Raw genomic sequence first — 24,730 nt, 5'->3', positions numbered from 1 at the left:
CTGTCTCTTGAGTGTATCAGCTTAGGATAAACCTCCAGATTCAAGTGGTTTCACCACCCTTGGGAATGTGCCCTCAGGGCTACCAAACTGATCTCAAAGTCATGCTTAGAAGGATGAAGGAAAAAAACTAATATTTACCCAATAAGATAGTATGTGATAAGCACCATTATATTTCAACATGCATTATTTACTTTTATTTCTACGTTGACCATTTGACAGATATTGTTGTCCCTTACCTATGAGAAAGCAGGCCCAGAATTCAAGTAAATTGTCTTAAGTTTGCAGAATTAGTAGGTAGCAGTGGCAGCCTTTGAATTTAGGGCTGACTTCTCCCTGCCAGGTTGTAGAAGGCAAGAGGATATCTGCAAATGTGCTGTTATCTGCCTCTTCTCTTCACCTCCAAATATCCCTAATGCTTTTTTCCCTCAACCAGTCATTTCACTCGATATTTGTGACCAGATCTGGCACAGGCTAGGTACATAGTGATTGGATGCTTCAAAATAAAGTTGACATGATACCTTGGTACTGAGTCAGGCTTCGAAGCCTCATTGTAAAATCTGGGGCTGCTGACTGCTGCCACTTGGTTGTTAAGTGAACTATATCCCCTCTTAAAGTAGTTCTCATTTGCTTTTCTTCCATCCTTAAGAATCTCTCTTGCCTTCACCCTGGTCTGGAATCATATTGGCCTCACAGTGACATGCACACCTGAGCCAGGGTCTGTGAGTCCTGAGCTTTCTATCTGGGTTAGGTGAATTAAGACTGTGATTTAAAAAGAGTACTCATGATTGTGAATGGTGGTTTCAAGGTTTGGGTGCGGTAGCTGGGAAAAGCACCTGATCGTTAAATGTACGTGTGTTTCTCTTTAATGAAATTAAAAAAAATTCTGAAGCTGCAGTATAAGCAGCAGTGGAGTAGGGAAAGCTCACAGTCAGTGGGTGACTAGTAGAATGTACTGGCATGGCCAACACTGTTTCTCTTGGCTACAGGTTATTATAAAATCAGCAGTTGAATCTTACTTATAAGATACCTTTTCCTTCTTTTTTCCAGATTTATCTTGATGTATGCCACAGTACTCTGCACTCAGTATAATTCTGCTCTTACAACTACAATAGTTGGCTGTATTAAGGTGAGTGGAAAAAATACTGTTCTCTTTTGGGTGCCTTCTTTATTTGAAAAGTGTTCCTCTAAAATACATCTGGCTGTGGCCTTAAGCCCCATCATTCTTATTTCCTCATGTGTTGCCTTGGTAGTTTGACGACTTGTGGGGTGGTTGCTAGAACAATCCTTGAGAACTCAGGGAAAGCATCATCTCTACTTCCAGGCAACTTAGGTCTGAGGAGTATGGGAAAAGGAGAATGTGTCATCTCAGAGCAGAGGAAGGAGAGTCAGCCCTGTTTCTCACAGAGCAGATGACTAGCTTGGTTCTGATAGGTTTGTCCCTTTAACTCCCAATGAGAATTGTTCTCTGCCTCACTGAGTTCTGGCTGTTCTGTAGGAAAAGGATGCCTGCCAAAAGCTAATCCAGCGAGTTTTCCTAAGCGTGAGCCAAACCTTAAATGGCCCACTTTTAAAAGCTGTATCTGACATTTCCAGTGATGTCATTTCCTCCTGATCCATTTTATTTGAGGGAGGCTCATTTGTCTTCAGCCAGGAGAGCCAAGCTGACTTGAATATTGAGCTGCAGTTAGTGACTTGAAGCCTGAGGCCTCTTTCATCTGACTTTGTGATTCTGGTGCTTTAAGATGGAAGAGGCCACAGCATCCCTGAATTCCAAAAGAATTAGTGAGGTAGGCTTGCTTTCTAAGAAAAGCAGGATAGAGGTAGGTCCTGGATCATTTGGAGGAAAGAGTGCAGTTGCCCTTGGAACTTACTTTCTGGTGCCCCATTTGTCAATAGCGAGGGAAGGGGTTACAGAGGCAAAGTTTGTACTGTTGTGCTATGTTTCCCTTTACACCCCCAGTGGAGTTGTGTCTGCCTGACCTCATTTTAGAAACTAGATTTGGGTTAAAACTTCAGAAGGTCTGTGTCTTCAAATCATGGATTTGGAGTGTTTGGTGTGAATAGAATTCTAAATTAAACTATAACAAGTAGTTGTGTGACTTCCCGTGAAAGCTAGAGATAGGTATTCAAAGGCCTGGCCTGGCTGAGACAGTTTCAGCCCCCAAATTAGCTCTCAGCCCTGTTTCGGTTTTTGTAAAGTGAGTGCTTCAAGAGCAAAGTAGATGACTTGCCTTTTCAGAATAAAAACAGTAAGAACATGAGAGACAGAACAGTTGGTGCCATGTTTTTAACCAAGAAGAAGGATGGTGAGGGAAAGTTATTTAGCAGATCACTAAACCTATTTGCTTAGAATCTCTTAGTGTACGTTCTTTATCATTATTAGCATGGGGTACAAATACAGTCATGCTCTCATTACCATAAAGTCCAGTACTTTTCTTTTGATATTTCTTCCTTCCCACAGAACTGTATGAACTTAGTCCAAAGGGAGCAGTTTTACTTCCAAACTCTAGAGGGAGGGGAAAAAATGGATTATCTGATTATAGTTGACCCTTAAACAATGCAGGTTTAAACTGCTCTGGTCCACTTAATACTCGGATGTTTTTCAGTAGTGAATATCACAGTACTGCACCATCTGTGGTTGTTGAATCCACAGATGCTGAATCACAGGCAAGGAGGGCCATCCATAAGTTACAGTCGGATTTTCCACTGCACCCCTAACCCCTGCTTTGTTCAAGGGTCAGCTGTGGTTTATAATTGCTGTTGCTTCTCACGGCCATGTGGTTTTGCTATTAAAGGATGTCTTATACCTTCAGACAGATGGGAGTACCCTGATGTCCTTGCTGGTTTGGAGTGTTTCAGGACACAGTGGAGCTTCTTTCATTAGCCTCCCAGTTACAGCCCTTGTAGCTCAGTTACTGTTCCCCAGCAGGCTTCAGGCTTCCTTCTGTGCTTGAGGATCCTAACCCCATAAACCCTTGGGTCAGCATTCCTTGTTTCGCCTGAGTGTGGTGGGAAAATTACTTAGGAGAGCTAGTTAAACACGGAAATTCCTAGGCTCACCTCAGATGTATTGAATCAGAATCTCTAAAGTAGGACATGGAAATCATCAGGGTTTCCAGCTGAGTCTCAGGTGTGCTAAAGGCTGAGATTGCGGTCTTAGTTTTGAGCTACCAGCGCAGACTCTTCTGTGCTTCCTGGTAAGTTCTGCTTTGGGAACATGAGTGTCTTTTCTGATAGAAAACCTTGGTTAGGATACCCTAATATATACTTGAAGTTTTTCTAACTTCTGGGGCTTCCCTGATGGTCCAGTGGCTAAGACTCCGCACTCAGGGTTCGATCCCTGGTCAGGGAACTAGATCCCATATGCCACAACTAAAGATACCGCATGCCAAAACTAAGACCTGGCGCAGCCAAATAAATAAATAAATATTTCAAAAAAAGTTTTTCTAACTTCTGACTGATTTTGAGCAACAAGGGTTGAGTTCTCTGTCCTTTCCCTTTCTGAAGTTCCTTGGGCAGCTTATGCAAATTAATCTCTCTTTTCCCTGGATCTCTGTATTCCAAGAGGTCCTGTTACACATTTTCCCAAGTTGTCTACCAACCCTGTTTACTGTTACATGGTATTTAATTTTATTTTTTTCCTCTCAAATAATAAGAAAATCTGCTCTAAAATAACTTTCTGTCTCCATCCTTAGACCTAGAAGAGGCTGACATAATTTTGAGTGCTCTCTCAAAGCATACTCCATTAAAAAAATAATTTTGAAGTTTGTTTTTGGCTTCTTAAAAACACTGTGGCACTATACTTTCTGCTTCATAGGTCTAATCGGAGAGAGCCCAGGTGCTAAAAATATTTGTGACATTTACCGTTTCTGGCAGTTGTAATAGCACAGAGGGAGGCAGTGACTTAATGTGAAAGAAGAGAGGTTAGGGAAGAACTAAATAAGAGATGAAACTTTGGAAAACTTTTTTTTTTTTTTTTTTGCGGTACGCGGTCTCTTACTGTTGTGGCCTCTCCCGTTCGGAGCACAGGCTCCGGACGCGCAGGCTCAGCAGCCATGGCTCACGGGCCCAGCCGCTCCACGGTATGTGGGATCTTCCCGGACCAGGGCACGAACCCGTGTCCCCTGCATCAGCAGGCGGACTCTCAACCACTGCGCCACCAGGGAAGCCCTGGAAAACTTTATATCACCTTTACGGTCTGAGGATAATTAAAAGGGAGCCAGATGCTTTCACTGCCTGGGCCCAGTTCTATCCCTGGTCTAAGAAGTAAGATCTCACAAGCCAAAAAGGGAGTGAGATAAGCAGAAGATGTTTACACCTGGGAGTTTAAGGGAGTTGGGAGAGGTGATTTTAGGTATGCTACTTTGAGATGACTTCCCCTGTGGTTTTTTAAGGTGCCAAGGAAGATTGCTCTAGAAACAGTCTTTGAGTTGGTAAATTCCCCACCATCCCTTTTTTCCTTTTCAAGAAAGAGGGAAAGATGCTTGCATGTAAGCAGATTTTCCTTCTTCACTCTCCCCTGGCAAGTCAACTGCTACCTCTATGGGAGGAAAAAAGCACTCTTCTCTGAGATTGCTAAACGTGCCTTGGTGTTATCTGCCCCTAGTAATAGCAGTGCTTTTCTTTCTAGATTGATAATGTCAGCGCGTGCCACAGGGCAGGGAAAGTTTGATAATCTTTTTAGTATTCTTCAGTATCAGTGAAAGCATTTAGCTTTCAGAGAGAGACTGGGAAGAGACTGATGTCATTGTTTTTTAATTAGTTAATGTTCATGCTCATACTACACTCATTTTAGGGTCGTTGGGTTTTTGTTATTTTCTGTTTATTTGTTTTTGTATTTTAAGGATATATGTTTGGGTCTTTGTATGGATGAGTTTATATGAATATTGAAAAAGTTCAGTTAAACCTATGAAACAGTATATTGCCATTTTTCTTTTTAGAATATATTAATAACTTATATCGGAATGGTCTTTGGTGGAGATTACATTTTCACATGGACAAACTTCATTGGCTTAAATATCAGGTAAGTAAAAATATTTAACTGTAACCACTTTGATGAGTGGATTTGGATTGTCAAATAGTCACGGTAAGCTTAGACTGTTTCACAGCAAATTTGTTCATTTATTATTAGACAAATATTTATGGAGTGCCTGCAATGTACTATATATATATTTTTTTATTAAAAAGTTTTTTATTGGAGTATAATTGCTTTACAATGTTGTGTTAATTTCTGCTGTACAGTGAAATGAATCAGCTATATGTATACGTATATCCCCTCCCTCCCACCCCACCCCATCTAGGTCGTCACAGAGCACCAAGCTGAACTTCCTGTGTTTTATAGCATGTTCCCACTAGCTATCTGTTTTACCCACAGTAGTGTTTATATGTCAATCCTAATCTCCCAGTTTGTCCCACCCTTCCTTTCCCCACCACCACCCCGTTGTGTCCACATGTCCCTTCTCTACGTCTTTATTCCTGCCCTGAAAGTAGGTTCATCTGTACCATTTTTCTAGATTCCGCATATATGCGTTAATATACGATATTTGTTTTTCTCTTTCTGACTTACTTCACTCTGTATGACAGACTCTAGGACCATCCACATCTCTACAAATGACCCAGTTTCGTTCCTTTTTATGGCTGAGTAATATTCCATTGTATATATGTACCACATCTTCTTTATGCATTCATCTGTCATTGGACATTTAGTTGTCTCCATGAACTGGCTATTGTAAATAGTGCTGCAGTGAACATTGGGGTACATGTGTCCTTTTGAATTATGGTTTTCTCAGGGTATATGCCTAGTAGTGGGATTGCTGGGTTACATAGCAGTTCTATTTTTCGTTTTTTAAGGAATCTCCATACTGGTCTCCATAGTGGCTATGTCAATTTACATTCCCACCAACAATGCAAGAGGGTTCCCTTTTCTCCACACCCTCTCCAGCATTTATTGTTTGTAGATTTTTTGATGATGGCCATTCTGACTGGTGTGAGGTGATACCTCATTGTAGTTTTGATTTGCATTTCTTTAATAATTAGTGATGTTGAACATCTTTTCATGTGCCTCTTGGCCATCTATATGTCTTCTTCGGTGAAATGTCTATTAGGGCTTCCACCCATTTTTTTGATTGGGTTGTTTGTTTTCTTGATATTGAGCTGCATGAGCTGTTTGTATATTTTGGAGATTAATCCTTTGTCTGTTGTTTCATTTGCAAATATTTTCTCCCATTCTCAGGGTTGTCTTTTCCTCTTGTTTATGGTTTCCTTTGCTGTGCAAAAGCTTTTAAGTTTCATTAGGTTCCATTTGTTTATTTTTGTTTTTATTTTCATTACTCTAGGAGGTGGGTCAAAAAAGGTCTTGCTGTGATTTATGTCAAAGAGTGTTTTTCCTGTGTTTTCCTCTAAGAGTTTTATAGTGTCTAGTCTTACATTTAGGTCTTTAATCCATTTTGCGTTTATTTTTGTGTATGGTGTTAGGGAGTGTTCTAATTTCATTCTTTTACATGTAGCTGTCCAGTTTTCCCAGCACCACTTATTGAAGAGGCTGTCTTTAAACTATACATTTCACGTCTTTCAATAATGCTTTTTAAGAAAAGGGAGACAGTGGTTCCATATTTTATCCACAGTTTTTGGGGAGTCTTTTCTGGAAGTTGAACCCCTTTTATTTAGCCTTCAAAGAATAATCCTTTATTTATTGTGCTAGATGTCAATGCAGTGTTCTCAAGAAAATTCCAGGCTAAAGAATACCAGCTCTGTTAGAGTTGCTTTATATGTGTCTAACCTTGGACATATCACTGCATTTCTTTAGACTTTATCTTCAACAGTGATGAGGGTGACTTGCATGAAAGATCTTTTTCAGTTTGAGAATTTTGAATTTCATGCTTTTAAACACTATTTATATGCTTTAAAATTCTCAAATTTTAGAGACCTCTGTCCTGAACTCAAGACTTTTATATGTAGTAGCCCACTTGACATCTCTGGCTGACATGTCAAAAACTGAACTCCTTCATTTTCTCCAAAGTCTCTTCCACCTCCACAGCCTCTGCATCTCAGCTGATGGAGCCTCCATCCTTCTAGCCTCTCAGTTCAAAAGCCTTGGAGTCATCCTTGGCTCTTCTGTCTTATACCCAGTATCCAGTTTGTTAGCAAATTCTGTTGGTTCTGCCTTCAGAATATCACTTTTCACCATGTGCATAACTTCCATCATCATCTAAGCTACCAACATCTTTTGCCTAGATTACTGCCTAGTCTTGTGTACTTGTATCCCTGGTTTAACTCATCCCCCCATCCCACCCCTAGTCAGTTCTCAAGAGTTGACAGTATATTCCTTGTAAAAGGTAAGTCAGAACATGTCACTCTTCTTTTTACTCCCCTTCCCCCATGTCTCTCCAGGTCCCAAAGTCCTGACAAGGCCCTACAAGATCTATCCCCCTCTTGTCCTCCAAGCTCAACTCTTGCTTCTCTTCTCCCTCACCTCACTTCATCTACACAGACCTCCTTGCTGTTCCTTTAGAATACAAGGCATGCTCTCTCTTTAGGTGCTTGGACAGGATATTTCCTCTACCTGGAACATTATACTGCCAGATACTTTGCGTGGCTAATTCCTTTATGCCTATAAATTTTTGCTCAAATGTTACCTATTCAAGGAGGTCTATCCCGACCACCTTATTTAAAATTGCAGCCTGCTCTTCCTCTTCTGATACTCCCAAACCCTCTTATTCTACTTTTCTATTTATATTTATATATATTACCTATTTTCTATCTCCCCTGCTATAATGTAAGTTCTGTGAGGGTATGGATCTCTGCCTGTATTCTTCACTCACGTTTCCCAAGCTCCTAGAATGAATCCTGGCCATTGCTTAATAAATATTTGCTTGATTGGATTGCTGTATATTGCTGTATGGATTGGTAAAAAAACACTTTGGAAACTATAAAGCTCTTTTCTAGAATATGGTAGTATCTTTTTTTTTAATTTGCAAGAAAGTATATAACTTCTCTTGAGCTTTTATTTCTTCAAATGTAAACAAATGATAGTACCTATTCTACCTTTCTTATGAATCAATATGAGAATTTAATATTCAGTACTAATATTATTAATAGGTTAGTAATTGTAAACAAATGATACCTATTCTACCTTTCAAATGTAAACAAATGATAATACCTATTCTACCTTTCAAATGTAAACAAATGATAATACCTATTCTACCTTTCTTATGAATCAATATGAGAATTTAATATTCCATACTAATATTATTAATAGGTTAGTAATTCATTGTTTCCCCTTCCCTGACATTTATTTGCCACTATTGTTGTTCGCCTTTTAGAGGAAAAATCATTTTTTACTTGTGGGGTAGGAGTTGGTGAGAGGATGGGTATGTAAGTATACCTGAGGATTGCATATTATAGAAGGAAGATGAGTAGCTGAGTCTCAGATCTTGGTCAGAGTCACAATTCTGATGCTTGCTACCTGTGTGATTTTGAAAGAGTTGTTTATCTTTTCTGAGCTTCAGTTTTCTTATGTGTTTGGGATAGAAATACCTATCTCTTTAGAGTTGTTGGAATGAAATAATCCAGTGAATGTAAAGTACCTGATTCATCGCTTCACATCTATGCTTAGTAAATATCAGTCTCTTTCATTAATAGCTGTGAAGAAGGGCCAGGCTGTAAGGATCAACATGGTGAACCAGTTTTGACTTTGGATGTGGCCTAAGTTTCCTTCATTTCTAAAAATCTAGATTAAAGAATCATTATGACACATTATAGACCCGATTCAGAGATGCCTTGATTTTCTTTTTGTCCCCTTCAAATGAGAACTCGATAGTCAAAATGAAATAAAAGCTGCTGTTTGCATTTTCAGATATCTGCAATTCAAATCTCTTATAGTATCTTATAAGAAATATTAGGTTTTTTTTTTTTTTTCACGTTTCAGGCTACTTAAAAAAAACTTTGAAGTGCCTGAGTATGCTGGAATGTTACAACGTATGTCAGCCTAACATACATAACATCTTGAAAATTCTTCCAGTGGAATTTCTTTTTGTGTTAAGTAGTGCATTATAGTTCTGGTTAAACAGTACTGTTTGCTAGCAAGGTTAGTTGATAATGATGTCATTGGTACTCTTCTCCTCTGTAGTATTTTTAATAATTCCTAATTGCTTTCACATTTTATTGTAATAAATTTTACATGCCGTATCTCTTCTTTTTTTTTTTTTTTTTTTTTTTGGGGTACGCAGGCCTCTCACCGTTGTGGCCTCTCCCGTTGCGGAGCACAGGCTCCGGACATGCAGGCTCAGCGGCCATGGCTCACAGGCCCAGCCACTCTGTGGCATGTGGGATCTTCCCAGACTGGGGCACGAACTCGTGTCCCCTGCATTGGCAGGCGGACTCTCAACCGTTGCGCCACCAGGGAAGCCCTACATATGCCGTATCTCTTCAATCTCTGTTTCATTATAAGGTTAAGGACAATAAGTGGTATACTTAGTCACCAGTCAGCGTTCAAATTATTTGCAGAGTTGGGATTAAAATCCAGGTGACCTTCTGTTTCAAATACTCTTTCCATTACAACATGCTTTACAGCATTTGTAAAGGAAAGTATATGTTGCCTTTTTTTCTTTCACTTTTTCTCTTTAAAATGAAAATTATGGTTTTATTGGTTTTTTTGACTTATCTTCCACTAGTTAATAAGCAGACTCATAGGTTGTGAATATTACTTCTTTTTAAAATGTGAAAACCAAACTTAAATTGGCTACTTAATAGATTTCACTTTGATTGGACATGGTGTCAGTCCATCCTTGGCTGATTGCACTTTGAAGGAAATCACTAATTAAACTGTACTCTTAAAGGATTCTCTGATTAAACTCAGATGCATCTAGCTCCCCTTCACCCTGCCTGGTTTCTTTGCTGTTTTAAGGAAAGTTTAAATAGCCCCCTCTGATATGATTCAATTCCAGGAAGCAGGAGGTTTGCATTGCTGGCTTCTCAGGCTCCATTCAAATTTGATACTGTGATTTATGAAGGCTTTTTTTTTTTCTTTTTTCAGTAGGGCTCTGTGGGGAGCCTGGCTGTCTCTAACTCCCCTAAGTGCCTTTTTCCAGTGGCCAATTAGTGCATGTTCACCCAAGCCCAAAAAAGCAACAGAGCAAGTGGGGAATGAATAGTGAAGGGTGGTGACAGAACACGCTTCTGTACTTTCTTCAGAGGTTGGGCTCTGGCCCGTGGCTTTGGCCCGAGTAATGTATCCTCTCCAGATAATGATATCATCATCCCCATAACTGCCCGGGCTAGAATTTGTAGAATCTCTGGAGCTTATCTTTATCTGTGATTCTTTTTTTTCCCTTCCATTAAAAAAAAAAAAAAATTAACATATGATTTAAATACAGTAAAATGTCCCCCTTTTCCTGTGCAGTTCTGCACGTTTTGACAAATGCATACAGTTATGTAACCAACTATTACAGTTATGTAACCACCAATTCAAGGTATAAAATAATTGTATTACCCCCCAAAATCTCCCTATGTCCCTTTGCATTGACCCTCTCTCCCCGTACAAAGATCTGTTTTCTATCCATATGGTGTCCAGAATGTCATATAATGATACATAATGTTATGTAGCTCTTGGTCTGACTTCTTTTGCTTAACATACTGCATGTGAGATTCCATGCTGCATTTGAGATTCTGTGGTGTGCATGTATCAGTAGTTTGTACCATTTTACTGCTGAGTAGTATTCCATTATGGATACATCACAGTTTATGCATTCATCAGCTGAAAGTTATTTGCATAGTTATCAGTTTTTAGGTGTTTTGTGTTAGCTGCTAAAACATTTGTTTAAAAGTTGTGTATGAACATAAGTTTTCATTTCACTTGGGTAAATACTTAGGAGTGGAATTTCTGGGCCCTATGGTAAGTGTATATTTAACTTTGTTAGAAGTTGCCAAACTATTTTCGAAAGTGTCTGTACCATTTTGTGTAACCCCCAGCCGTGTATGAGAGTTCTAATTGTTCCGCATCCTGGCCCTTGGTATCGTCAGTTTGTCTTTGTTTTTCAAATTCTAGACATTCTAATAGATCTGTAGTGGTGTCTCATTGTGGTTTTAATTTCCCTAATGATTAATGATGTTGAGCATCTTTTCATGTGCTTATTTGCCATCTGTATGTATTCTTTGGTAAAATGGCTATTCAAATATTTTGCTCATTTCAAAAACTTGAGTTGTTTTCTTAATGAGTTTTGAGAGTTCCTTATATCGGTATATTGTGGATACATGTCCTTTATCAGATGTGTGACTTGCAAGTAGTTTTTCTCGGTCATGGCTTGCTTTTCATTTTCTTAATCTCTTTTGAAGAGCAAAATTTAAAATTTTTCATGAAGTTTAATTTACCAGTTCTTTTTTCTTTTATGGGTTGTGCTTTCAGTGCTGTGTCTAAGAAATCTCTGCCTAACCCAAGGTCACGAAGATTTTCTCTTATATTTTCTTCTAGAAGTTTTACAGTTTTAGGTTTTATAGTTAGGTATATAGCCTGTTTTGTAATAATTTTTATATGTGGTGTGAGGTCTGGATGAAGATTCTTTTTCCTGTGTATGTGTTTTTTTAATATAGATATCCAATTGTTCCAGTACCTTTTGTTGAAAATACTGTTCTTTGTTGAATTGCCTAATTCTTCATAACACTCTTTTGAAGTTCTTTTATTATCACTGTTTTATAAATGAGGAGGCTGAGGCTTAGAAAGTTTGAGTTGAATGGATTCTGAAGACATGCATTGAGCCTGTTTCTGTGTGCCAGGCATCGTGCTCCAGAGAGACATGGTGCATTCACTCATAGCTCTGCCAAGGTCACAGAGCTAGTAAGTCATTAAAGGATTTTAACCCAAATGCGTTAGACTCCAGAGTCCAAGTTCTCACCCCTTAATGAATTATCATTCAGTAAATGACTGATTAGTTGTAATGTAACCTAAGTAAACCATATGTAGCCATTGTTACCTTAGATTCTCAGCTATTTGAGGGTAGAAACCACTTGTCTTATTTATAGTTGTGTCAGTATTTATCAGTTCCTGGTCCATAATAGGCATCCAACCAGTAATAATAATAACAAAATACCAGACAATATTTTTTATGCTTAGGCATTGCCCTAAGTACTCCATACTTAATCTTTAAAACAGCCCTCTGAGACAGATGCTGTGTATATTCCATCTCATAGTGGGGCTGAGAAACTTGCCACATACTACCCAGCTGGTAAATATTCAATCCTTGATTGCCTTCCACACTTTCTTAACTGCAATCTAGTAAATAGTGAATAGATGAATGAACTTATTTTCATATCCCTTCAGGATGTGTCATCATACTGGTTATATAACTCTTAAGTCGGCCTCCTTTTGTGTAACACAACCCATTTTACTGTAGCTTCTGACACCAAACTAGAGTCTATGCAGTCTTCGGGGTGGGCCATGGTGCAGCTCAGAGTCTAGCTCCAGAGTTAGGTTCTGAGGACTTTGGTCTAGCTATCTCTGCCCAGCGCCTGAATCTACAATTCGTTCATTGTGGACTCCTTTGCCTGTTTCCTTAGAAGGATGTGTTGCTTCCTGGTTCCAGACTTCTCCTCCTGAATAATTCCATCCTAGCAGACTCTCTTCTGGTTCTAGGCTTCTCCTGAAGTAAGGACTTACTTCAAGTAAGGACTTACTTACTTACAAGTAAGGACATGTCCTTACTTACAAGTAAGGACATGTCCTTACTCCTGAAGTAAGGACATTTTACTTAGTAGTTCTCTCATTTGGAGAGAGAGAGGACAACAGTTACCAGGCTTTTTAGAGTTAAATAACTGGCATCTCACTAGAATAACTTGGACTTTTAAATAGGATGTAGGGAGGTTAGCTAGCCCTTGGTTATAGTATAATTCCTTACAGAAGAGCACTGAAATAGAATATAGCCCAAAAATGTGTGTTTTGTTATGGGTACTGCTGCTAGCTATTTATATATAGTTCACTTTTCATGACCTCAGTTTTCATGTGCTCAGTTTTTAAGCTAGAGTTGTCTATCCTAGTTCTGCCACTAAACTTCTCTGATTCACCCTGAGGAAGTCCTGTGAAACTGTGTCATGTGGTCATTAGGTCTAAAGTTATTTTGCAGAAGACTAATGACATTTGAAGGAACTTCTTCCAGGTGTAGGAAACACATAAAATATATTATCTTTTTAAAAGTTCTGATGGGAGTTCTCTACCCTCATTTTAAGTTGTTTTAAGAGGCAGGAAAGAAAAAGGAACAGAAGTAGGGGAGAAAATGATGGAAATGCTTGAGTAGTTTGGACTCAGCTCCGAGTTGATTAGTATCAAAGATGCCATACTGATTTCTTGAGGGAAGAGCAAGTGGAAAGGTCCTGAAGTGGGAGTGTGCCTGGTGTGTTCAAGAACCAGCAAGGAGGCCAGTGTGGCAGGTGGGAGTGGAGTGCCTGAAATGAGATGGGACCGTAGAGGTAATGGGGTGGGGGCAGATTAGGGACAACTTTTTTTTTTTTTTTTTTGCGGTACGCGGGCCTCTCACTGTTACAGTGGTGGCCTCTCCCGTTGCGGAGCACAGGCTCTGGACGCGCAGGCTCAGCGGCCATGGCTCATGGGTCCAGCTGCTCCGCGGCATGTGGGATCCTCCCGGACCGGGGCACGAACCCGTGTCCCCTGCATCGGCAGGCGGACTCTCAACCACTGCGCCACCAGGGAAGACCCCTAGGGACAACTTTTAAGAGATAGGAAGAGAGTTGGAGGATTTTGAATAGAGGAGTGACATGATCTGATTTAATTTTAATAGGACCACCCTGGCTACTGTGATGAGACCAAAAGAGGGGAAGTGTGAAATGTTTATATTAATAGTAATGGCTTTCATTTATATAGGAATCACATAGCATTTATAATAACATTAGGCATTTATATGGCATTAATAATAGCAATGCCGAGGCCCTTTTAATACATTCCCTCAAAAGAGCTTTCAACAGCTGTCATCACTCAAAGGTCACAAAGTATCTATCCAGACTGGCACCAGTAATAAAGGTTGTGGTAGTCTCAGGAGCTAAAATCACACAGAGTTGCTTGGGAGATTTCACAGTGGAAAGGATACTTAGGCCAGGACTTGACCAGTGGGTAGGATTTGGAGAGGTGAGAAAGAGAAGGGAGGGTATTCCAGCCACGCAGTACTGCGTGAGCAGAAGTGTGGGGCTGGAAAGGCAGATGTTGGGTGGAGGCTGGGGAGGTGCTGGTAGGAACTCCAGTACAGCTAGAGCAAGACGTATTTCACAAGGGTGAAACAGGCCTCCCTCAGTATTTCCTGGGGATTGGTTCCAGGACCTGCCGTGGATGCCGAAATCTGCAGATGCTCAAGTCCCGTGGTCAGCCCTCTGTATCTGTGGGTTCTACATCTGCAGGTACCGAGGGCTGACTGTGCTAGAGAAGTAGGTTGGTGCCCGAGTGCAGAGTGCCTTGAATGTCTCATAATGGGAAGGATGAATACCCAGCTAGGAAAATACTCTGAGAGTTACTAATACACTACAGATGGTAGAGGGTAGGTCAAGTCTTGCTTACTCATAATACAATTAAGGTCTAATTGGGATGACAAAACCAGGAAGGTTTTACTATACTTAGGACTCCTTGACTTTCTGGATGAATAAATTGGTGTGCAGCCACAGAGATGGGGGAGAAGTGACAACTGCCAAAACCCCTTTCTTCTTTCTGCGTTTGGCAGTATTCGTCCCTGGTATGCCGTAGCATTTTGACTCTTACCCCTATTGGATGTTTGCTGTATGCTGATTAACCTTTTGAAAATGATCTGTTGTCCTATTAAGTCTGTAGTTTAGTTATATGGTTTAACATATAATTATATATAACATTGTTATATAAATAAATTATATAATTTAATTCTCACATCAGTCCTGTAAGGGTGGTAGTCTAATCACCATTTCACAAATGAGGAAACTAAGGTTCTGAGAGGTTCTGAGAGTAACTTGCCCCACATTATAGAATTTTGCAAATGTCACAGAGCCCACAGTTAAATGCTTTCTAGTCAACCCTGTGTCACCTCTCTGTTTCCCTTTGTTCAGATAGGAGCTCTGGAAGATAGATGAAGAGGCAGCATAGCTCTGCTTTATGTGCCTGGTGAGAAAGATGAGAAAAGGGTCCCCAGCAGCTGCTGCGTGTGGAGTGAAGATGGGGTGTCCCTGGTCACTGTAGGAGGAATGTACTCAGAGGCCCTGCCTCAATTATTTGGCAGAAATTGCGTGTATTAGGAAATCGCAGTAAAAGTCAAACTGTCTTAGTTCATAGGTCTTGATACTGGTTGACATATTTTACACATGGAATATGGAAGGCAGGGTCTAATCTAAGAGGCAGAGCTACCTGGCTACACCGGTGAACAGACAAGTCAGCTGCAGGGGGAGATGGAGACAGCCTGTTCCTTCAGACTCTTGTCCGCGGCCATGGAGCTGCTACATGGAGGGGCGTTTTTAGTATATGTTTGTAGGATGGATTTCTAATCGTATGAGGCTGGTAAACATGTCCATGGCTGCGTAGGTCTCGGAGAGGTAGGTTGTACTTGCCTGATCTCTGGAAGATCAGAAGCGGATCAGAGCAGGTGAAGTGGCACTTGCCAGCCAGGCTTGTGGCATTCTAGCTAGACTCCTGTCTGCAGGACACTCTTGCTTTGTCTCTTTCTTCTGTTTCTTTCCTGGCTGTGTCTGCCACAGCAGGTCTCAGTGAATTAACAATATTCACTGAATATTAGGCAGATGGAGAATTGCTTAAGATTTTTAACAATCAGTGTTTAGGATTGTCGAATATATAAATATATAAATACCAATTCCAAAGTATCAGAGGTCAACTTTAATGTGAATATTTGTAGAGCCAGTAGATTAATGAGAAGTTTTTTGAAGTAGCAGATTTTGATTCAAAATCACTTGATAGTGATGTATAAAAATTTAGATGTAGGCCTTTCCCCCCCAAATTGGGTTTTTTCCCTTTCTTTTCTTAGTCCTCCTCATCTCCTCCTTCCAGCTTCCCCACATTCCCAAAGCTTCTAGGAAGCAATTTATATTTTTCCACAGCATTAACTCATCCTTGCTTTTTGGCACATGGTGTCTTTGTCGATGAATATTTACTTCTTTTCAGGTGATTCAGGAAAGGCCATTTCTGAAGATGTAAACGTTTGATAATGATCAGGTCAGGAATAAAGATGAGATGAAAGCCTTTTATTATTGCCTCATGTTGGAACTTGTGATAACCCGAACAGTCTGTACTCTTTAATCTCCAGAGTTAAGAATAATGGTTTCTGTGTTTTGGTTTTGCTCTGGTTATTTAAACAACTCTGTGGTAACAAGATGCCCTTTTCTTGCATCAGGAATCTTCTTATTATACCTTATCATACCACTGTACCTTTTGTTAACAATGCATCTCGCCTCTAGCCTGTGAGTATTGGAGCTTACATGGAAGTGGGGAGAAGGGAATAAATATTTCCTGATTACTTACTCTGTGTGCCAGGATTAGGGCCTGGTTCTTTATACGTGTTATCTCATTTATTCTTCAAACAAGTCTAGGTAGATAGTATTATTCTTATCTTTTTAGTACAGAACTAGAATCTCAAGAGAGATTAACAGATTTGCCCAGGGGCACAGAGCTAGCAGTTACATTCAAGATTTGAACCAACACCTAACTCCAGAGTCCATGTTTTTTGTCACACTAACTACGCTAGGGATATAGGGTCCCAGGATCGCCGTAAGGAGGAAGTCCAGAGTGAATTCCAGGGCGTTCTTTGTCTTCTTCTATCCTACATTGCTCCATTATTTCTATTTAGGTGAAATCGGCTTAACATGAACATAATAGATTGTCTTGACAGGAGAAATAAAAGAGAGCATTGTTATGTTTTAGGTTGTCATAAGAGAGGGGATCTAGAGGAGGATAGGATGAAAGTAAGAAAGAGCATTCCTTCTACTTTTTTGCGGGGTTGGAAGCAAAGGGAAATTGACTATCATGTAGATGTGCATGTGAACCTCAAAGAAGTTTAGCTTTGATCAGGAAGGCTATGGTAGGCTGTCTGTCTCCTTGGGTCCTAGCCCAGCTACCAAGGAAATCATCTACTTGATGCATTAGATAAATAAGAAAAGTTTCCAGAAGAGTCGGATCAAATTCTGAAAGGAAAAAAGAAGAAGAAAAAAAAAGAAATGGAAGAAAGCAACCAGATGAAGGAAAAGATGAAGCTCCGTGAACTCTGGCCCAGGGATGGGTTCATGAGGCTCCTTTCTTTGAATGGGGCCATAGCAGATATTCAATTCAGCAGTTATTTAATTGTGCTGCTACAAAGTGCCAGGCCTGTGTAAGGCACTCTGTAGAGCTAAGAGTAAAGCCTTGGGAAATTCATAGGCTGATGGGAACAGTATAAAGCCAGGTACCTGCACTATCAAGTGGAGCAGGGGCTATAGGGAGGAAGCCGATTCAGTGGAGAAAATCAGACAGACTTGGGTTTTATTCTGGTCCATCATTAAGATGCTTTGTGACCCTGAGCAAGGTAACTTATGACTTCTGGGACTCAGTTTCTTCATCCCTAAAATGAGCACCTTGAAGGGATATTATAGTGGCAGGAGATGTATGTAAAATGCCTGGCATGTAGTAGACTTTAATAAATGGTCACAATTTGATTATTTAGTACCCTAAATGCCTGATCTTGCTTCCTTATTTGCAGGAGCTATGCAGCTTTTACCCTCCTGGGACCGGGATGCCAAAGTCCAGAGGAGAATAGAACTAATTTCAGATAAGCAGCAAATTTATGAATCAGGTGGTCAGGTAGAAGGTGGGGGCCAAATCCAGGATGGAGACATCTGAAAGAGTGTAGGCTAGGCTGCCAGCTGGAGACCCTAGGGAGTCACAGGTGGCAGGCTTGGTGGCAGAGCTGGTCAGGGCAGTTTAGCATGTCGGCTCTTGGAGCTTCTCCAGCTTGCTTTCAGTTTAGTGATTGGGGCAGGAGGCTATGTAGTCCAGGTGAGAGTAGACAAGAATAATCACTGTCGCAAAAGAATGAACCCTCCTGCCATTAGGTGTGGTAGACAAGTGTGAGGGCTAGCAGCAACCAGCTCAGAGTCTGAGGGCTCAGATGACAGGTTCTCTCCACTGTGACCTTGATTCTAGTGGGAGAGAAACCAACTCTGTGAAATCTCCCCAGGGTCTGCATGTTTACTTACTTATTGGGATGCTTTTTACTCTTATTAAAAATATTTCTTTTGTCTTGAATGATTACTTTTGAAAATGTAGAAAATACATATAGAAATCACCTATAACCTTACCGTCCAGATGTAACCATTTTTTTGTTGTTTTTTTTTTTTTGTTTTTTTTGCGGTACTCGGGCCTCTCACTGTTGTGGCCTCCCCCATTGCGGGGCACAGGCTCCGGACGCGCAGGCTCAGCGGCCATGGCTCACGGGCCCAGCCGCTACGCGGCATGTGGGATCTTCCCGGACCGGGGCACGAACCCATGTCCCCTGCATCGGCAGGCGGACTCTCAACCACTGCGCCACCAGGGAAGCCCTAACCATTTTTTAAAAATAAATTTATTTATTTATTTTGTTTATTTTGGGGTGCTTTGGGTCTTTGTTGCTGTGCGCGGGCTTTCTCTAGTTGCGGAGGGCATGGGCTACTCCTCGTTGCAGTGCGCGGGCTTCTCATTGCGGTGGCTTCTCATTGCGGAGCGCAGGCTCTAGGCACACGGGCTGCAGTAGTTCTGGCACTTGGGCTCAGTATTTGTGGCTTGCGGGCTCTAGAGCACAGGCTTAGTTGCTCCGCCGTGTGTGGGATCTTCCTGGACCAGGGCTAAAACCCGTGTCCCCTACATGGGCAGGCGAATTCTTAACCACTGCACCACCAGGGAAGCCCCCAGATGTAACCATTGTTAATACTCTTGTTGTGTTCCTTTCAGACATTTTCCTATTATGATGCATATTAATATACATATTCATGTTCATTTAAATAAAATGGGGTTGGACAATACTTAATATTTTGTAAGATTACAAAATACTGTCATTGCCAGTTTTTATTTTATATCATTTAAATGGATGCATAGTATTCTATTGTATGAATTTATATAATTCCCTGTTGTGGGACATTTATCCTTTAGCTAATTTTCTGCAGTTATAGATTTTGTGGTAAATACTTTGTCAGTAACTCTGTGAAGATGTATACAATTCATCCATGAAATGGATTGCTAGGTCAAAGGATAAGCCGAATTCTAAGGGTTTTTATTTCAACAAATTGTCGTGCAGAAAGGCTATATAAAATTGGCACTCCTGCTGGCAAGTATGTGCAAACATTCATTTTCCCAGAGCATCAACAGCAGTGGATAATATCATGATGAGGGAAATGTCTCTAGTTTGATAGATGAAAATGCTATATGTTTTAGTTTTTTGTGCTGTTGATTTGTAAAGGTAGCTCCAGTGCTCACACCACTTACATTTGCCATTCCTTCCTTCTTCTCTGATGGTGGTTTTCTATTTTGCAGCATTGCTGGGAGCCTGGTGTATTCCTACATCACTTTCTCTGAAGAGCAGCTGAGCAAACAGTCAGAGGCCAGTAACAAGCTGGACATTAAGGGGAAAGGAGCAGTATGACCGGAGGATTGCATCAGCTACATAGGCCCAAGTTTTTGATCACCTCGGAACACTGGCAGTTCTTATACAGATTCTGAGGTGTCTTGATCATGGAGAAAAATACCATTCCTTTGCACTTGTACAATCTGAGGATTGATTGCTGCCTTTTAAAATTTTATGAAAGAGACTTATAATTGACTCTTTTAAATATGCCATTTGCATTAATTTATATCAGACTGGAAAATGTACTGGGCTTTTTAATTTATTTTTCTTCTATGCCAACAGTGAAACGTCAATGTTTTGAAAATATTTTATTCCATAGTTTGATATCCAGGTGTCCCTGAGAGCTGCGTATATGAAGTGCTTCACCTGGAGCCTCATGATTCACATCGTTGCCGCGTCTGGAGGCACTTGAGCCTTCCTTCTCCTGGAAATGCAGCCAAGGATCTTAAATTTCTCTTCTTTGAATTTTCTTTCTTAACAATTGCATTTTCTTCATAAGGATGTCATCACTCCTTTTGCCAAAGATGACATCTTTGGCGCTAAAGAAATGTGTGCGGCTTTGAAGTGTATTGGTTTCCACGCTGGCTTCCCTAAGAACTCATGGGATGAACAGAGTGCTTTCCTTGAAAATATCCTATTCCCTCTTTGTTGTGTAGGATGAGGATAATGAAGGGATGGAGGAAGTAGGCCTTTTCTTCATTTATTCGTCTGTCTCTGATTCATTCATTCAACTAAAATGTACTGAGTATGTAGTTATGTGCCAGGCATTGTGCTAAGTGCTGGGGGTAAAGGGATGTTTTGGAGGTAGTTGCCTTGATCTCACTCCTGCTACAGTGACCAAGGGTTAGACAGAGGACTTAGCTCTGTTGATTTATTTAGAAGACGTTGTGACTATGAACAAGTCATGGGAATTTTTTCAGCTCTCAGAAACTGCAGATCTGTAAGCAGGGTTGGAAGCACCTGTCTACCAGCCCCACGGCGATGCAAAACCACATGCTACAGTGTATGTCAGTCACATGTATGTGAAAAGCTGCAATTGTAAACCATGCAACTCAGCCTTTCTTCTCTGAGTGAGAGTGGCGTGCAGGGAAGGGGACCGTCATGTTTCCCCATGCTTCCCACCTCTGGGTTTGGTTGCTACTCTTTTTACTCATCCTTGAATCAATATGTCTGCATCTTATATTTTTGAGTGTATGGTTTGAGGAGAAAGGCTGGTTAGATGTTTCTCCATTGTCGATGCTTGGACTGTCTCTGGCAGTGTCAGTGTTGGAGCCATCACCTTCCTTTCCACTTGCGTGGCACGAGCATACCTATTTCCTTTGGACGCTCCCACCTATATCCCACCTCCCTTGGTCACTTGATGGGCATGCCTGCTTCTCTCAAGACCGGCGCTGCATCCTGGAGAGCAGCTGTGGATGGGCATACGCCTAAATTGCCTCTTTGGGTGGGTCAGGTGTTAACTCGAACACAGTAGTGTGACTTGGCTTAGAGACATCCATTGACTTTGGAGATGAGTGTTTGCTCAGGCCAGCTGTGCAATCATTGTGTAAGAGGCTGGGTACCTTTGTGTTGGTGTACACTCTGGCTTCCATTTCATTAGGTTTGCAATCTACTGGCCTTTGTTGACCTAAACAGTTAGTATTTTGGGGCCTCAACAGGGGACCTGGAAGGTTTTGATTTCTTTTTATTTTTGAAAAAGTATTATATTGAGGTCATTTCACGTTCATATCTTGCCCTTATTTTGTCTTTATCGAAGCCTGGCCGGTGGTGCTGGGTCCCTAGAATTAGCCTCATGGCCAACTCCTAAGTTACAAGCTCCAGGTAAGGGGTCCTAAGCCTCACTTTTTTCCAGTATTATGTGAGCTGAGAAAATTCAAGTGTGAGAATAGGATATTATCTTGTACAAGATATCTTGTTGTCCCTGTTTTATTGATAAGAAAACAAGACTCAGAGAAAGTTAGGTGACTTGCTAGTAAGTCACAATTCCTGTTTTTTCTACTGAACCATGCTGCCAATGATAACCTCCCTTCTCCTCCGAGGGAGTGAGGAAATGAGGCTGCCAGCTAAGCTAGCTTGAGCTCTTTCAGGGAGGCAATCTGTTGATTGAATTTGGAGTCAGAGAGGAATAGGCTTTGTGAATCAGGGAGAATGATGGGTCAGTCTACATGCCTGAGCTTCTGTCTCACTTCCAGGCTGGCCTCGGTTGACATGCACTTCTGGCTGTGAATGTTGCTGCCACTGCCTGGTTTTGCCACTGGGGACAGTGGGAAGTCGTAGGAGCTAATTTTAGCAGTTCTGTTCCTTCTTCTGCCAGCCACATGGAGGAGGGAACTTTGATGTTAGAAATACTTTGTGTGCATTTAGAGGTGTTGGACTAAAACCCCACCAGGGGTTGAACTGCTTCTTGGAGATCAGGTTCCCTTGAAGATATGTCATCTCTCCAGGTTTATTTGAGGAAATCATGAATAGTTATAACTTCACTAGATGCACATGACCTCAGGGCTCCTGGCCTGTGCTGAACTTTCTGGATGCTTAGAAGCAGTAGAGTAGTTTACAGCTTCTGCTCTGTCCATGTTGATTGCTGGATGCCCCCTTCAACTGCCACCAACATTTCAAGATAAGAGAAAGAAGCCTGGAGAAGTTGGAGATTGAATAGACTGGCTAACCAGTTTTGAAGTTTGTTTTCAATTACGTGCAGGCTTGGTTATGGCACACACAAAGAGATATACCTGGTATTCCAGCATCTTATAAGGCAAAAGTTCTTTGACCTGTTAACTACCTCTTGGAAGAAAGAGACAGTATAGAGTTAAATGCTTAAATTTGCCCTTTGAGACAGATGAGCTGTGGTGAGAATTTTGAAAACACATTAGTGACTAGTGGCTCCTCTTCTTGAGTCAGTGACAGTGATGTTGTCTTTGGCCAGTCTGTTTTTAAGGCAGTGCCAGATTGATTTGAATAACCCTGGTTGGCCAGGGTACACATTGCTAACATGTCAGGTGATTTTTAATACCCTTATATGGCAGTTGGCTGTATGAGTCAGTCATTTGTAGGATCCAACTTGCATGTAGGTTAAGAAAGAAAAGTATGTTTGCAAGTTTGTTGTTTGTAGTCCTAGTGTATCAGGAATGCATGGTAAGTTCACATCAGTAACGCTGATGTAGGATCTTCGTGGAAAGAATAGTAGAATTTCACTTTTGACTGGTTTGGGAAGGAACCCAGGATTTGGGGAGGGCCTGCCTTTGCTTTCATTATTATGGCGTCATTCAGTGAGCAAAGATTGACTGTTTAATTCCAGGCATTATTCTAAGCTCTGGGGCGTCTGAGGTGAAGAGGGCAGGGTTCTTGTTCTCAAGGAATGTATAATTCTTTAGCCAGACCCCGATTGAGACCCCGATTGAGATGAAAGGAGTCCGTGATTTATGAGTAAAAGCTGCCTGCACAGTTGTCAGCACCGCTGATCAGGGGTGTCCCACCCACTGCGCTGAATGAAGCACTTTTTTAATCTAAGAGGAGTTATAACTCCTACTAGTCCCCCAGCTCTGAGATGCGTGCCAGGCCATTAGACTTCTGTGACTAGCCTGGGTCCCTCCTCCCTCTCGTGCGTGCATTCTTGCTTCCTCAGAGCTACAGCTGTGTACTACTGGTCCTCCTTGTGAATGAGGCTGTAATTGATTTTTCCCTCCCTGAGGGGAAAAAAAGATACTCAGAATAAATGAGATAACAGATGCAAACTACTCAGCACAACGCCTCCTACATATTAGGCACTCAGCACATGTTGTTATTGTCATTATTTCATGGTAAGACTATAGGCAAAGGTTAAGATTCTTAATTTGTGCTCCTTAAAATGCTAGAGGCGGGGCAGTGTATTTCTTTTAAAATGTGACCCTATACTTTGTTGCCTCTAGAATGCTTAGTTTCAAAGAACAGTTTCTGCTCACGGTTAAAGAATGGTTTCTGCTCACGGCCATCTTTTATTAAATACCTACTGGATATAATTGTGGATATTGTGTGATGCAGGTGAATCCATCTGTTTAAAAAAAATAAAATTACTTTCGTATTTTGGTAAATTAAAAAAAAAAAAAAGAAAGAAAAATTATTTTCTACCTGAGAGGAAGATAATTAGACTTCAGAATGGTGATTCCGTTAAAACTTCCCCGGTTTGTCACCTTAAGGTAGCTCCTGTGTAGGTCAGACATTCCTTCTTCCCTTCTCCGAATTAAATGCATCAACTTCATGCTGCCTCTGTGTCCAGGCTTTTGTCAGTTGGTGTTTGTGAACCTCTGGCACCATTGCTGTTTTCTAAACCTACCTTCTAGTTCTTACTGTTAGGGTGCCACTTCATCATGGTATGAGGAGGTATTCTATGGTGGGTTTTTTTTTAAGCTTGCTTTTTTGAAAATACTTTTTAAAAAGAAATCTACTGGTTAGATTTTTTTGTCTCACAAAAATGTTTTTAGAGATTATTTTGTTCATAAATGTTTCTTTCTCATGCTGATGATCAACTGAGTTTGTCTACAAATGTTGGCCTATCACAGTATTTTTTCAATACAGATTCTATTTACCAAATGACCATTTTAGTGTTTTTAAAAGGTACCAAGGATTGAGATATGTAAATCAGGTGACATAATATGAAAATTATGTGCCTAAATATTTTTGTAAAGGTGTCAAATAAATACTTTTTCTTCAACACATGTATTAAAATTTCTTTCTAAGTGCCTACAAAGACAGTCAGGAGCCATAAGCATGCCTGAATTTAAGAGGATGACATCTGAGTTAGTTAACTGAGACCCAGTAATAGAGAAAATACTGTTTGCCATTGTGATATTATGATTTATAATAAGAAATATACATTTGGTCTTTGTCCCTGTTCCTGGCACACAGCTCCTAAAACCCTTGTAATTTTTTCTTTTTTTTTTTTTTTTGTGGTAAACGGGCCTCTCACTGTTATGGCCTCTCCTGTTGTGGAGCACAGGCTCCAGACGCGCAGGGTCAGCGGCCATGGCTCATGGGCCCAGCCGCTCTGCAGCATGTGGGATCTTCCCAGACCGGGGCACGAACCCGTGTCCCCTGCATCGGCAGGCGGACTCTCAACCACTGCGCCACCAGGGAAGCCCCCTTGTAATTTTCTATAAGAGCTA

At 40.9% G+C, this 24,730-nt stretch overlaps 1 protein-coding gene across 2 annotated transcripts in view; it reads left to right on the top strand.

Annotated features, from left to right (window-relative positions):
* The window catches only part of SLC35D1 (solute carrier family 35 member D1), a 55,332-nt gene extending 31,053 nt beyond the window's left edge, over positions 1-24,279 (top strand). Inside the window, exons 10-12 of one of the 2 annotated variants that reach the window (XM_032649085.1) lie at positions 1,048-1,126; positions 4,941-5,023; positions 19,502-24,279. In XM_032649085.1, coding sequence (XP_032504976.1) covers positions 1,048-1,126; positions 4,941-5,023; positions 19,502-19,610 — 271 coding nt within the window. In that variant the 3' untranslated portion in view covers positions 19,611-24,279. The remainder of the gene's footprint in view (positions 1-1,047; positions 1,127-4,940; positions 5,024-19,501) is intronic. The other variant, XM_032649093.1, reaches the window with a different exon arrangement.
* Positions 24,280-24,730: the final 451 nt, after the last annotated feature.

This window comes from Phocoena sinus, chromosome 1 (genome assembly GCF_008692025.1).
Source record: "Phocoena sinus isolate mPhoSin1 chromosome 1, mPhoSin1.pri, whole genome shotgun sequence".
Lineage (NCBI taxonomy): Eukaryota > Metazoa > Chordata > Mammalia > Artiodactyla > Phocoenidae > Phocoena > Phocoena sinus.
Note: the sequence above shows the minus strand (reverse complement) of the source record. Positions and strands in the feature narration are given on the sequence as shown.